Source organism: Alligator sinensis, unplaced genomic scaffold (assembly GCF_000455745.1).
Source record: "Alligator sinensis unplaced genomic scaffold, ASM45574v1 scaffold1810_1, whole genome shotgun sequence".
In the NCBI taxonomy this organism is placed as follows: Eukaryota; Metazoa; Chordata; order Crocodylia; family Alligatoridae; genus Alligator; species Alligator sinensis.
In genome coordinates, this window is record NW_005843465.1 from 89,924 (window position 1) to 105,004 (window position 15,081).

The window sequence follows — 15,081 nt, forward strand, 5'->3', positions numbered from 1 at the left end:
TCGGCTAGCAGCTAGTGGCTAATTGCTAGTGGCTAATTGCTAGTGGCTGGCAATGCTAGTGGCTAGCATCTAGTAGCTAGTGACTAATTGATCCAATGGGAGCGCTCCACCCCTTTTTTAATTCAGTGCCTGGCTTTCCAGACTAACAGGGTGGAGCAAGGCGGGCTGACTTGAACAAGTGCTCAAGGAGAAAGAAGGAAGGTTATACCTGATTTTTTAAAGTATTTCAAAGGGAGCCTGATTTTTTTTAAACTACTACTACTGTTTAACAGATCCATCTATTGACTCCTCTGTGAAATCCTGTGAAATATGAACTTTCATTTCTACCCAAGAGAACTTTTACAATCTTTTCTCCAATGCCTGATGCCTTAAGGGTGTTTGTGCCTGAAAGCTTGCAATTAAAGATTTTTTTTTTTTTTGCAACAATCTTGTTGGTCTAATAAAAGATATCATCTCTACTACGAGTCCTGATTTCCTTTTCATTTTTGTAGGTTTTCTTGAAAGATATAAAGGAAACCAATGAGTTTCTATTTCTGCTGAAATATTTTACTTGTGTTAGCTCTCTACATCTTTTTTTTCATAGACAATTCCGCGGTGAAACAAATGATCTGTGAAATTAAGCAGATATGGGGGGAAATCTTTAAAAGAAAAAAAAAAAAAGGAAGTGCTACATAAGTGGTTGGCAATTTGATATAATGTGCTGCTTTTAAACACTGTAACAACTGCTGTGAAAGGATCTTGAGACATGCTTGTTCCAGGTGACAATATTATTATTATACTGTCCAAGGAATTGCATTGACATTCATAACCAGACTAATGAAACAGGAGTGGAACATCCTGCGTTGGTCTCACCTGTGCTGACTTCTGCTTGTGCACATAGTAATTGTCCTTTTTCTCACAGCCCATAACAGCTTCTGTATTATTATATTCCCCACTCTGCTATTGTTGGACATCATTCAAGTTCTCAAGCATTGACTTGTGCGACAGTCATTTTGTTGAGGGTGCAGGGGGGGACAAAGAGCAAACGCTAAATGACACAGTTACTACATTAGAGTAATTAAATTAAAAAGGGCGGACTTTCAGTATCACAACACTGACATAACACAAAATAAAGCTGCATTAGGTCCCTTCCGACCCTGAAACTATGAAACTATGAAACTATGATTTGATGTCCCAACAGTAAACACATCCCTGCTGATTCTGGGCGAATTCAACAATATTTTCTGGTTAAGTAAAGACACTTTTTCGCCAAAACATTGTCCAAAATATATAGGCAACTTATAACATAGACATACGAACCTTGACTACCATAGATCTTTATTTTTTACATTATTATATTTATATATTCTGTTGCGAAACATTTATTCCCAGCACAAAGAAACTCACTTAACGACAGCAGTGTATCTTAACGTTACAAAGAGGAGAACATTAAAGGGAACTTTGCATTCCTGTTTGGAGAAACCATCAGCTTCTCCCATCGTCTTAAAAAAGGGTAATAGCCATGTATTTGAGACATTTGAAAGGCTATTTAACAAAAGTTTTAAAAAACTAAAAATGTAAAAACAAACAAAGCTACAAAGATGAACCAAGTGCTTCCCTCTACAGCAGCATGGTGACTCCCAAGGAAAGCTGTAGAGAAATCTTTCCTGAGAAGGGTTGTCCTGTGTGCCTCTATGAAGTTCACGTTCTGTCTCCCTGGAGGCATCTCACAAGATGAACATCGCTGGGTTGCACGGAGGCTCTTTTTGCATGAAGAGCACATTGGTTCCAGTCTTCAAACAGCCGCAGGAGATGAGCTTCAGTGGCTTCCTGCAGAGGCAGGAGAGCTGGCGACTGGAAATGCAAGTTACTCTTCAGATCACAAGCGTCTTTCATTAGTCGTCGGAAGCCAAGCGGGGAAATCACCAGGCCGCTGTGTTGCTGATATCAGTGAATTTTTTGGAACATTTTAGCGTGGGGGCGAGACTGGGGATGCAGAGGCTTCTCCACCTCTTCTGCTGCAGAAGCACGGGTTTTTCCAGCAGGCTTTTTCCCAGGTACCTGCTCCATAGGGGATGCATAGATTGTCTCTGCTACCCTTTTTCGAGCTGTTCTCTTGAGCAGGTCCTCCCGAGGGAGTCCTTCAGTGGCAACCTTACGATTGAGCTGCTTTACACGAGCCATCAAAAGCTGCTTCCTTCTGCTGGATACAGAAAAGTAAGTGAGAGATACTCCCAAGGCTATTTATGAAGACCTCAGAGAGGAAGGACTGGCTCAGAGCAGAGAGGTCGGGTTAGTCTGACTGGGGAAAGGGCCCCAGAGGTGTAGCCCAGAGAGCCCCCACCTCTGTGCCAGCACCAGCAGACCTGATTGAAAACAGGCCACCAAATCAGCATAATCTTCAGTGCTATTGACTGTTCCCACCTCCTCCCAAAAAAGCTGGAAGAAAACAAAGGAGAGGCATTTGGATGTGAGAATCAGCTGAAAATCTGTATATATCATTTAAAGCATCCCATGATGGTATCACCCTTAGTAAGGAAATATACAGGGATTTAAAAAGGAAATATTAAAAAAAAAAAAAAAGGAAACAAAAAAATACTCCGTTAAATCCCCGGCTTTGGAAAGCTGTGAACAAACAGGACACAATCACAGCCCATTAGAGCCTCCTGCAATTAAAACCACCTTCAAGTACCACGAATAGATCCAGTCACCACATGGTATTAAATATTTGTTTCATGCTACTCTGGAAGGGAGGTTTCAGAGTCCTAAAGCAATGATAGATAGTCATTAACATATTCATTTATGAATAATAAGCCGGATTCACCTCTAAAAAGGAACCGATTCAAGCAGGGAGCAGTATAACTAACTGTCCAGGGCAAACGTAAGTGCAAGAAGCAGCAGCTCCAGGCTGGGAGCTCCCGGCTCCCCCCTTGTCCCGGCGGGTATCAGAATGCCACCCAATAGGAAGCGGCATTTGTAGTCGCGTTGGTCTGCTTGTCCAATAGGAATGAAGCATTTCTATCCGCGCCGCACCCGAGCCGCAGAGCAGTGCGGGGGCTTTCTCGTCTCGTCCGTGCCCGCGTGCCCCGCTCCCGCCCTGGGCCAGCGGGGGCCTGCCGCCGCCCGTGCTCAGCTCGGGCAACGAGAAATGCTGCTTTCCCTGTTGCCTCTTAAATCATTTATTCTCTATTTGCCGCAAATCAGGGTCGCTTCTTGCCCGTCGCGCTCCAGTTGTCCAAGGCAACCTAATCACCAGTACGAATCAACGGGCATTTCCGGAAGAAACGGCCGCACCATTAACAACAGCTAGGAGTGCCGGTGTCCCTGGTGTATGGATCTGTCAAGCACTAGATAAAATAACAACCTCCCGGCTAGGAAAAGATACGGAGATCGCTTATCTGCACCTTGAAAAAAAAGCCCTTCAAAGCATTCATTATTTTCCGTATTTGCTCTCAGGTTACAATAGAGACAAGCGAAGGATTTGCGCTATGAGACTTCAAGCCTATGACTGATATTAATAATGGAGGCAGGGAAATATTCGCTGGTATCATCGGTCTCCAAATGAACCCATGACAAGGCGCAGGATGAAAACCCCGGCTCTGCAACTCGGGAGAGCTGCAGAGGTTCGTGACTGGTCAAGGAAAGGCTCTGCTCGAGCAACTATATGGCTCAGGCTCCACTGACTTCCATATAAGCACAAGCTGCAGCGCTCAGGATGGTCCTGCTTTTAAATAATTCACCGCTGAGAAAGGGACCAATACACGCATGGGGTTTGGGGGCGGTTCAGAGGAAAAAGAAAAGCAGCTCGCCAACGCAGAAAGGAGTCTTACTCTTCGGAAGTGTGGAAGAGGTTAAACCCAAGTGTTTCTTTGAAATTTATAAAGGTAATGCAGGGGGTTTTTAGGAATGACCCGCTTAAAGGTAGCTGAAAAAGTATCCTCCCCCCCATTTAGGCATACATCCGCACCTAGCTCCAGAAATATCTTAAGACTGCTGATAGTTTCCTACTGCCCAGCAGGCTAGTGAAGGACCCTGGGTTTAAAGGTAAGAAAGTTGCTACCAAATGTGCTAGCTCAAAGCACATTTTCTGCACCTGGGTAGAAGGAGAAGGGTTCTTCTGTTAAAAAAGGTCCTTTTAAGTATTCCTTATTTGTTGTATAAAAGAGCCATCGTAGAGGACCCTTCATATGTCAGTTGAAATTACGGCAAATAAATACAGGTTTTAAAAATCGAATAAAGATATAGTCACACGTTTGGAGCTAGCTAGCAGGGGAAAAAATGTTTCACAGCTGTCACCTATACCAGTAACTATCCTGTCCTAAACCTAGGCAAATCACTCCCTCAATTAGAACTAAATTGCTGTGGTTTTAGGTTGTATTCAGTGGAGGTGTGTGTGTTCAGTAATAAATCATGGTCCCTGGTTCATTACCTTCATTCTGGTAGTTTATGTATTAAACAAATTAATCATTTTAAACGATTTCTGGGGAGCATTGGCATACAGGGGTTGTGCAAATGTGATGCCACTTGCAAAAGCTGTGACACAAGCTAACTTTGTAAAGTTATGGCTATGGGGAATCTGTCAGGAAACAGTCTTGCTTTACAGATGTTTCAAACAAACTTAGAGAGATGCGACACGTTTTCTTTGCAGAAGTCACCCTTCCATTTCCTTCTGTTCTGTATGGTGGTGATGCCTATTAAGGCTCTTCCTTAATTATAGATCCTATTTACCAGTTTGGGTCTTTCTTCCAGGTAATCGTCAAGGGTTTAGAAAGGCTACTGAAAGATTTTAGTGATCTGCAGAATAGGAATTGAATCCGCAAAAAGCGAGCAATGAAATAATTTACTTAACTGCGGAGAGAAAGGGAGCGTGTCTGTCTGAGAGAGATCTCTCCCCCTTTCAGTTATACTGGATGTCACCTCTTTGGTGTAGTATGCAAATGGAGCACCTCTTTTAGGTACCTTCCAATAAATGAATATTTTCTTGTTCAAGAAGAAAACTCGAGATCGGAGGGATCTGTCCGGTTGCACTGAAGCCAGACTCATCAGTCATCAATCAAGAGAGCTCTACATTTTTCCCAGATGTAAAAGGGTGAATCAATTAAAGTACTACGATGCGTCTGCCTTAGCACTTTTCCTATGCCATAATTGTGCTTTTTTTCATCAGGAAAATCTGCCTATAGCTAAATCTTTCTAAATAGGGCAAGTCATTCAAAATTAATATTTATGTTTTATTCAAATAATGATGCATCTCGTTCTCCTGAGGATTTTTTTTAGCCCTTCTCTCTTTCTGATTTAACGAACTACTCCCTACCCTTGCATGGCAGGGCATTGGCATTGCCCTTGTCCCGCTGCCTCACCTGTGGCAAGTTAAAAGGACCCCTGAGGTTTCTTCCAACCTCACTCTTTTGTGACTCCCTCAGTGGAAGATTTGCCATTCATTTCTTTCCGAAGTGAGAAAGGAGGATGAGTATGCAAAGCTACAGCCAACCAGGCAGATGCTACCTCAGCCTGAGGAAGGGGTTTTAACCCCGAACGCTTGCTGAGGAAGGCAATTTCCAGCTATTTAGCTGGTCTAATAAAAGATATCAGATGCACCCCGAGAGCCTTGCCAAGCTACAACCGAGGCGTCCACCTCCTTCCGTTGCCTTTTACTTGAGCAGAGATCTGGGGTCTTGCTTTGACTTGGACGCACTTTTGAAGTCAGAGAAATCCTGGCAGGCTCCCCCTAAAGAAGAGCCTGTGTTTCTTGCCCGCCTTTGCGGCGCCTTGCGGGCCAGCCGGAGGAAGAAACGGGGCAATTTCTTCGCGCAGGGAATCTCTCTGCCCCGCCGGGGTCCTATCCCAGCAGTCTCCTCATGCCGCCTACCGACAGGGGGTTTCCATTTAGCATCAAACCCACATTTTATCCGGAAACCGGGGGTCCGGCGCACGGGTCAGTGCAGGTTCCGGCGCTTTTCACGGAGGGGACTTGATTCATTTAATCCGGCAAACTAGGGGGGGATGAAAGCGCGGCTCCCCTGCCACGCCGGCCGGGCTGCAGCAGGACCCCGCGCGGCCCGATCCCGGGGGCTGCAAAAGCACAAGGAGCGCGGGGGCGGGGGCGTTGATTCTGCTGCGTCGGGAAGCTTGGCGGGCTTGACTGGGCTGCGTCGGGCTGTGCTGTATATAAGACACGGCGGCGGGGTTGTGGGGGGCGCTGTGTCTCGGGCGGCGGCGGAGGGGCGATGCCGCGGCAGGGCGGGCTGGCTGTGTCGCCGCCGCACTGGCGAGGCGGGGCGGGGCTGTCCGACCTCATCCTCCGCGCGGTGTGCGCCTCCACGGTCCGCAAGGGCATGTCCCTGGCCGCCATCAAGAAGGCGCTGTCGGCCGACGGCTACAACGTGAAGAAGAACAAGGGGCGCATCAAGGCGGCGGTCACCGCCCTCGTCACCAAGGGCCTCCTGCAGCGGGTGACGGGCAGCGGCGCCTCCGGCTCCTTCCGCATGGGCAGGATGCCGAAGGAGAGCCCCGCCCGCCCGGCCGCGGCGGCGGCCAAGAGCCGCAGAGCGAGCGCGGCCCGGAGGAAGGAGACGAAGTCCCGGAGGAAGCAGGCGGCGGCGGGGAAGGGCTCCGGCAGGGGCAATAAGCGGGGCGCTAAAACACCCAAGAAGCCGGCGGCCAGAGCCCGGCGGAAAGCCGCGGGCAGGAAGCGGCAGTAAAATCCGTGCCGCGCTGACTTACAAACCCAAAGGCTCTTTTAAGAGCCACCACGTGCTCCGTGGAGGAGCGGCTACACTGCGGGGGGGTGGTTCCCTGACAGCCGCCTGTCACGCTAGCAGAGCCCCGGGCAGTTGCTCTGCTCCCAGCCCCCCCCCCGGTCTCCAGTTGTCCCTCCCCCAGCCTGGCTCCCGGCTGGGAAACGAGTGACTGCAGCGAGAGCCTGGCTCCCAGCCCCTGCCGCTGATATCAGCTAGGTCTCATGCCCCCTTTTCGAGGTCAGCAGCCTATAGCAGGATCCTGCCCGCAAAAGAGGTTGGATCTGGCCAGGAGCTGCCCCAGAGAGCACCCTCTTCCCCTGTGCTCTCATGTCGGTGCTTAGTGCTTCACTCCCTGCAGAGGCGCCGGCCGTTTGAGTTACCCGGGGGGGGGGGCGATTGGGACTCTGCAGCCCAGGACAGCAACCTGGGTTGCAAGCTGCAAAATGTTGCCAACCTTTGCTATCGGGCTCTAGGAAATCTGTCACACAAGTTATGTGGAGATGCAGCTTTTAAAAGTACTTTTCTGGTGCATGGTCAGTGATCACTGATTGTGATCAAGATCTGAAGAGTAACCCATGCTCAAGAGTTATTATATGGAATTTGTTTATGTGCCAAGGAAATGGCTCGTCGTAACTTCATTTGACCTGAAAATGGCAGATTTTGCACTATCCATGCAGCCATCCTTGCACCCACAGAAAGGCCGTCCAAATGTGTACAGACAAGTTGCTGTTTTAACTAAATTATTAGAGAAATTGCACCAAAGAAGAACATTGAATCTCAGTCTCCCAAGAACATGTTCTGTTATTATTTCAAGTGACTTTAAGTACCTGTTTTTAGTTTCTCGGGTCTTGATACGCGAAGGAAAAGGCTAGTTTTGAACTGGAGCTGTTTTAAGTTTCCAGAAAGAAAAGAATTCTTGTGGGTAAGAACTGGGCCTAATGCATGGTTGGGATAGACAAAGACAGGCATTTGGGTATCACGGTACCTTTCTCCAGGCCTCTGAGTGTTGCACAAACGGCTAGTTTCGTGCCCCTGGAGGCTTGTCCAATCCACCTCTAGGAGAGAGTCTCACACACAGGCTGGGTCCAATTTCAGATTTATTGTTTGCAAACAAGTTCGACAAGGGAGCTTAATGCTCAAATCCGTGTCGACCCCAAACAGAGTCTGGGGTTCCTTTTTATAGCTAACATAAACAAAAGATTCTAACGTGTCGCGTAATTATTGGTAGCCCAAGTATTACGTCTTACAACATATGTCTAGCAGGTACATGTTCTATGATGGTTTACATACATGTCTCATTTACATCTTAAATCTCCTCCCTGGGGCCGTCTTTAAGCCCATCTCGGTCATTCTTTGGTCAAGGTCTGAGTTCTTCACATCAGCACCTTTCCCTGTGCCTCTTCTCTTATCTCTCGTAAGGAGTTATTTGTTGCATCTGTTCCCGGCTATGTCTGCAGAAGTCTAGTGCTACTCGTAAATCTATCATTGGCCTACATACCTTAGCAGAAGCAAGTGTGATAATATGCAGAAGCAATTATGTAGTGAAACTAAACAGTTCTCAGCTGTGAAGCCTTTGTGTAGGGAGATGAGACATTTTTTTACCACACAGCTGCTACACAAACGTTATTGCAAAATCATAATGACTAGATTATAACATATTTTTACCACAAGTATAACTGCACATACAAATATAAATGCACCACTGAAGACAAAGACCTGGGGGGTTATAGTAAACCATAAACTGAATATGAGCCAACAGTGTGCTCTTGTTGCAAAGAAAAAAAAAAAAAAAAGCCAACGGCATACAGGGTTGTATTAAAAGGAGTGCGACTTACAAATCAAGGGAAATGATTCTTCTGCTTTATTCAACTCTAGTAAGGCCTCATCTGGAGAATTGTGTGCAGTTTTGGGCTCCACATTTCAAGAAGGATGTGAACAGTTTGGAAAGAGTCCATCAAGTAACTATAGGCCTGTAAGCCTCACCTTGGTGCTCAGGAAGATCTTGGAGAGAATCATCAAAGAGCACATCTGTGGGGGGCCAGCAGGGAAGATCATGCTCAGGGGCAACCAGCATGGGTTCATCAAAGGCAGGTCCTGCCTGACCAACCTGATTGCCTTTTATGACCCAGTAACTAAAGCCTTGGATGATGGTGTCGCCGTGGACATAGTCTTTCTAGACTTTAAGAAGGCCTTTGACACTGTCTCTCACCCCATCCTCATCAATAAATTAAGCGACTGTGGCATTGATGCCTGCACAGTTGGATGGGTAAAAAATTGGCTGATGGGACACACCCAGAGAGTTGTGGTGGATGGGTTGTACTCAATTCCCCAAATTCCACCTCCCAATAATGTCTCCCCAAGTGAAGCCTTCGCAGCCCAGTACGCAAGGCGCAGCATCAAATCTCTCAGGGCTGTCAGGCACCTCCTGCTGTGTTACTTCCCAGTTTACACTTGTTCGATCTGGAGACAGACGGAGCCAAGAAAACGCTGTGTCGGGATCCAGAGTCACGCTCACTGGAGACGGGGAAAAACAAAATATAAGAACCAGAGGCAGATCTTGGCTTGAGGGAGGGACAGAGATTGGGATGATCTGGCACATTATGTCCTCTCTCCATTCAAAATGTTCTATTGCCATCTTGGGGCCATCTGCCCCTTATTGCCTTGTGCATTGGATCAAAGGGTCTTTTTAAGTTTTCATCTCACCCATTTCTGTTCCACCCATCAAATCACAGGGAAAGAAAAACTCCTTACCCTTCATCACTTGAGTACAGATGTTTGCTGACCAGGCTCACCTGGTAACTCATAAAATAGTCCCAATTGATCATCATGGTATCACAGTGCCAGCCCCCTCCCAAATATCAGACTGGCTTAAACAATCATAAAGCGTTTTTTTAAATACATCTTAGTTTCTTCCTATTTGCATTTCTTGTGGCTCAGAAAGGAGAAATCCATGGGGACAGGCTTTCTGCTTTTCCACTATAATCACAAGAACTAGGAATTTACCGTCAACTGAAAACAAGATTCTTTCAACTACGTGTTTTGCCAACCAAAAGGCAGACAAGGTTCTTTGGGTAGATGTGGTATCTTTTATTAGACCCACTAAATCCTTGGAGAAAATTGTTATTAGTAAGCTTTTGGGCACAAACACCCTTCTTCAGGCATAAGGAGAGTCTGCTGGTGTTATGTGTGCTCTCCTACCAAAGGGACTGCAAGTAGTCACAAGCCTTGCAATAAAATACCAGGAATTGGGACCACTGCATTAGTGAGTAATAACTTCCTTGTCTTTCTATCAAGCATCTCCAGCATAGGTGGGCTACTTTTTTAGCAGTGATTCCCCCAGTTTGATTCCTGTTGCTTTGAGTGGCCCCAAACAACTATTTTCTCCTGCTTCAGGAAACTATGCATTGTATTGTCCACCCTCCCCACAAACCCCCAAATATTTACCTCTGTCCACCTTTGGGTCAGGCAATAAGCACACTAAAAGAAGAAAAAACTTGCAGCAGAGATCAGATCATGGTGGTTACTCTCAGACTTGAATACCAAGAAAGAAATGAGGGTCTGGACAGGCGAAGCAATGACACTAAAAACCCAGAGATAATCTTAGCAACATAGTGCTCTGCAGTGTATGAATTAGAAAACATTTAGGACTGCTTTCTTCTATCACCTTTGTACTAGAAAAACAGACCCTGGGATCCATTCTCGTTCTATCCCCTAGGCACGTCTACACGAGATGTTTGCTGTAGAGCTAATTAGCTCCGCAATGAAAATGTCACCATTTACACACGTGACCTTACTAGGTTGCAGTAGATTAATAAATGCCACCGCAGGGTAGTCCAGCTAAACACAAGCAGTACCCTGTGGCAGCATTGTTTTGTGTGCTACAGCACATGTGTAGGCAGTGACGGGGCTGGCTGGGGCACAAGGGTGCTTCAGCGTAGGGGCTGCCTACTGACCAGCCCCTCTGCAGCACATGGAGCCTGGTCAGACCAGCCCCAGCTGGCAGCCTGACCCCTGGGTCCTCTGCCAGCCTGGGCTGCTCTGGCCCACCTCAACATACTGTGCATGAATAAACTCCGGAGCAATTAGGTCTGGAGTTTATGCATACGTATTAATCACACATGTAGATGTGCCCCGAGTGTGAACTAGTTTTAACTCCACAGAAGACACCAGGATGGATTCCCATCATGCCCATCCCAATGTAAATGGAGAGTAATCTCCCTGGAGTCTCTGAAGCTGATGCCTCTCTCTCTCACAGGAATAAATAGATTAAAGGCATGCCTAAGCCTCGTAGCTCACTGGGCTTTCATGGTTTCCATAGTCAGCAAACACAAGGAAGTGATGTGTGGAGCCTTCTGGGCATTTAACCTTTAACTCCCCAGACCAAAATGCCTGAGTAAACATATACAGCTGGCATTGGCATGGCTCCAATGGACGATTCAAACTCATACTACTTGAGCTGAAGTGAGATGCCTTAAGCCCTCTGCTGGAGTTCTGCGCCCATCTTGTTTCCCCCTCCCAACTCCCAACACGCGCTTTCTCTCTCAGCCCAGTGTAAATCAAGACTAATTCCAATGGAGTCACCAGAGCTGATTTTCTATTTCACTGGTGCTGGTATAAAAATCAGGAGTAGCCTCCCTAGCGACAATTTCTCACTCATTCACCCTATTGTGAATTAGCATCCAGCTTCAGTGCAATCATCATGAGAACAGGACCTGCACAGACACTCACACTCCTCTTTAAGCTCTCCGTTTCCATATTACCTTGCAGTTTCTCCAGAGCCTCCTGTAGAAAAGTAATATCTTGAGAAAATAACCAAATCCTCCAGTTTGTTTCAGGACGAGCAAGTGCTGAGGGCCAGGCTCTCTCTGTCTCACATCTGGAAAGAGACACAGAGTTATCCATCTCTTGACTATTCAACCTAAGGCATCAGCCAAAAAGCTGGGCTGACAGTCAGTTCCCACCCGCAGGTGACTCCCTTCCCCCTCTGGGCGGGCAAGGGGAAATGTCAGAAGTCTCAGGATTGTGGGCATGGGGTGGGACTGGGAGCTTCAGGGAAAGACACTCCCATGCCTGTCCTCCCCAGGCTCCAGGAAGGTGTGTCCTTCACCTGGTGCCCAAACCCCTTCTCAGCTTCAGGAGTCAGGGCATGAGAAGCCACATACCTGTTCAAGGTGCTTCTGGCATCCTAGAGTGGAGAAAGAAAGAAGGAGTTAAGTCATGTGTGGCCTACGCTTGGGACCTTCCTGCTTTGGATGGACTCCATTAGGTCATGCCCCAAAACAGCCCCACTTCCCTCGGTCACTTCACGTCCTACAGGAGGCTTCAAGACCTAAATCTTTCCGCTCCTGTCAATGACTGGATGAAACCAGGAATAAAGCCTTTGCAGCTGGGTGGGGAAGGAGGGAGTTTTCTCCTATTCAAGTCAGATCAAGAGATTTTTCTTCCCCACAAAGAGCAAATGGCAACGTAGGCATGGAGGTCAGCTGTGGCCAGTGACTGTGCAGGGCTCTGTGGGCTGCTCACACAGTCTCACCTCCAGAAATCCCATTGCTGGCTCCTCACATTTCTCCTCCAGTTCCCTGAGCAGAGCATCAAGACAGGAAAGCTTCTCTGAGAGCTGTGTGATACTTTCATCCTTCCTGGTCTCTATGTCTCTCTCCAGCTATTCCAACCAAGCCAGAAAGAGACGCTCTTGTTTTTCCAAGAACCGGTGCAGTCGCTCAAATTGAAATTGCATCTTCTCTTTCTCAATCTCTGTTTGCTTCTAGAAGGGACACAGAAGGGCCAGAAACATGGATGAAATCATGGAACGTGTCACTTTAAAGGTAGTTTTCAAAGAAGAAAAATCTGTAAGCTACTATATGTTTTATAAAGAAAACCTAAAACTTTATAATTAGTACATTTTTTTTTTCTATTTCTTGACATTAGAAATGTTTTTCTTACCTCTCCTGGAAGACTGTGCACACTAGATAACCTCATCACTGTCTAACACTGAGTCTAGAAGAGAAGGAGGGGTTTAATTCAAAATGTTCAAAACTTTAGCTCCACTGACACCTCATTTAACCTGGCAGATAACAGACAAAAAAGTTGTTAAAATTTCTCCTTCCATATCCCTGGCTCCCCCAAATCTTCCCATAAGCCATAGCTGCAGGGAACTGTTTCAGGTACTGTAGGCTGTAGACATAGTCAGTGACATTGGTGACACATAGGGGGTGCACATGGGTGCACGTGCACCCCCTAAAATTGGCGGTGTACCCCCTGCGATTGGCCATCACCACCATTGCTTGCCACCCTCCCCGCCTTGCTGCCAGTGGCGTCTGTGGGCAGTTGTAGAGCGTCACTGACTACCACTGACACTGCTGGTGGCATCTGCAGGTAGTTGCCAATCGCTAGTCGGCACTCGCCACCATCCCGCTGTCGCCGACACTGCTGTGGCCACCTGCGAGAGCTCCCCACTTGCCACCACCACGCCAGCGCCGCTGCCTGCGGGTGGTCACCGTGCCCCCCCAGCCTCAGGGGCATGCATCGTTCATGGTCAGTGACTGACAGAGACTGACTAGTGCGGACTATGGACCTAGCAAAAGTCTAAGTTATGAATGATATGCTTCTGTAAGGCTTAGGTCAAGCATAGTGCCTGTTCTTAACCTGGCAGGTGAAATACCACATATCTGTCCATGAAGGCAGTTTTCCTAAAGCGCACCCGGGGACAACTGCTCTTCTGGTGTGGTTCAGTACCCGCTGAGGTGCAGCGGCTTTAAGCCCACTTTATGGAAATGAGAGTCTCCGTCCTAGCTTGCTCCGAGGGCCTTATGGCTAAGGGCAAGAAAACTCGGGGGCACCTGTACCCCACACCCCAGGGCTTGGGCCGGCAAGTAGGATCCCTGCCAAAGGATTTGGAAACATCTGAAGCCCCAGGAGTGGCTGGAGGACATTTTCCAGTCATAGGGCTATTTATGATTCTGGACTGCCTCATGGATTTGGAATTGGATTTGGCTATTTTGGCTTGGAACATGGATAAATTTAAAAAAAATCCTAAATAGTAGCCTGGGAAAGTAGAATAAGAATCTGTTTATCAAGTCATTAATATCAGACTAGGTCAGGAATGAATGCCTGCTTGTTGGAGTTTTGTTCTGCCGTTTGATAGCAATTGATTTGTAAGTAGTCAGCTAGAACCCTATTGCAATAATAATGTGTCTCTGTTAACCCGTTGTGCATTATAACTGGCCTGCTCAGCAAAGTAAAGAGAACAGGGTAAGGAGTATTCCCAGATGGTGAAGGAAAGAGATAAGAAGCTCTCTCCCAGAACTGTACTTTTCACAAGGACACAAGCCCCATTTAACTGGTGTCTTTCAAGTCCACAGGAAAACTGGTTCAATCCAATTTCCAAAGTCTCAGTAAAATAAATCAATTTGAATAATGTCAATGAGAATATGACTCAGAGGGTGGTGGTGGATGGGTCATATTCGACCTGGGGGGAAGTGGGCAGCGGAGTCCCCCAGGGCTCGGTCCTTGGGCCCGCACTGTTCAATTTCTTTATCAGCGATTTGGACAATGGGGTGAAAAGCAACCTGTTCAAATTTGCCAATGATACCAAAATTGGGGGTGAGGTGGGCACGCTAGTAGGGAGGGAAAGACTGCAGCAAGACCTGAATAGGTTGCAGGGGTGGGCTAACAAAAACAGGATGCGTTTCAATACTGACAAGTGCAGGGTGCTGCACTTGGGCAGAAGTAACCAGCAGCACACATATGAAATGGGAAACTCCCTTCTTGAGAGCACGGAGGCAGAAAGGGATCTTGGAGTCATCATTGATCCCAAGATGAACATGGGCTGACAATGCGAGGTCACGGTTGGCAGGGCTAACCGGACCCTATCGTGCATCCACAGGTGCATCTCAAGTAGGTCCAAGGAGATGATCCTCCCCCGCTACGTGACACTGGTCAGGCCACAGCTGGAGTACTGCGTCCAGTTCTGGGCACCGCACTTCAAGAGGGATGTGGACAACATTGAGAGGGTCCAGAGGAAGGCCACCCACATGATCCGGGGACAGCAAGGCAGACCCTACAATGAGAGGCTACGGGACCTGAACCTGTTCAGCCTTCACAAGAGAAGGCTGAGGGGGGACGTGGTGACCGTCTAAAAACTCACTAGGGAGGACCAGAAGGGTTTGGGGGAGACCTTGTTTCCCCTAGCACCCCCCAGGATAACAAGGAATAATGGCCACAAGTTGTTGGAGAGTAGGTTTAGATTAGACATCCATAAGAACTACTTCACAGTCAGGGCGGCTAGGATCTGGAACCAACTTCCAAGGGAAGTGGTGCTGGCTCCTACCCTGGGGGTCTTTAAGAAGAGGCTCGATGCCTACCT

At 47.5% G+C, this 15,081-nt stretch overlaps 2 protein-coding genes and 1 long non-coding RNA gene across 3 annotated transcripts; 1 reads left to right on the plus strand and 2 right to left on the minus strand.

Moving 5' to 3' along the window:
• Positions 1-1,298: 1,298 nt before the first annotated feature.
• On the minus strand, positions 1,299-3,940 carry LOC102374874. The gene is made up of 2 exons (XR_325501.1): positions 2,804-3,940; positions 1,299-2,182 (listed from the first exon to the last, which is right to left on the minus strand). It is a non-coding gene; the product is annotated as an uncharacterized LOC102374874 (long non-coding RNA).
• A 1,402-nt stretch (positions 3,941-5,342) lies between these two features.
• LOC102375845 (histone H1.01-like) lies at positions 5,343-6,823 on the plus strand. The gene has a single exon (XM_025195317.1). It carries the CDS (start codon positions 6,204-6,206, stop codon positions 6,675-6,677), a length of 474 nt encoding a protein of 157 aa, XP_025051102.1. The 5' UTR covers positions 5,343-6,203; the 3' UTR covers positions 6,678-6,823.
• A 2,213-nt stretch (positions 6,824-9,036) lies between these two features.
• On the minus strand, positions 9,037-12,848 carry LOC102376093 (vespryn-like). Its single transcript, XM_006038789.3, has 6 exons — positions 12,660-12,848; positions 12,250-12,480; positions 11,879-11,901; positions 11,477-11,592; positions 10,161-10,193; positions 9,037-9,230 (listed from the first exon to the last, which is right to left on the minus strand). Exons 2-6 carry the CDS (start codon positions 12,262-12,264, stop codon positions 9,037-9,039), a joined length of 381 nt encoding a protein of 126 aa, XP_006038851.1. The 5' UTR covers positions 12,265-12,480; positions 12,660-12,848.
• Positions 12,849-15,081: the final 2,233 nt, after the last annotated feature.

What these genes read in the sequence shown, in the direction of transcription:
- LOC102376093 (XM_006038789.3), bottom strand. An exon ending in GCCAGAAGCACCTTGAACAG is followed by an intron (nt 11,593 to 11,878) that starts GTATGTGGCTTC and finishes GTCTCTTTCCAG; the next exon opens with ATGTGAGACAGAGAGAGCCT. An exon ending in TGACCCAAAGGTGGACAGAG is followed by an intron (nt 9,231 to 10,160) that starts GTAAATATTTGG and finishes CCCCGTCTCCAG; the next exon opens with TGAGCGTGACTCTGGATCCC.
- LOC102375845 (XM_025195317.1), top strand. Translation starts at nt 6,204, where the DNA reads ATGCCGCGGCAGGGCGGGCTGGCTGTGTCGCCGCCGCACTGGCGAGGC.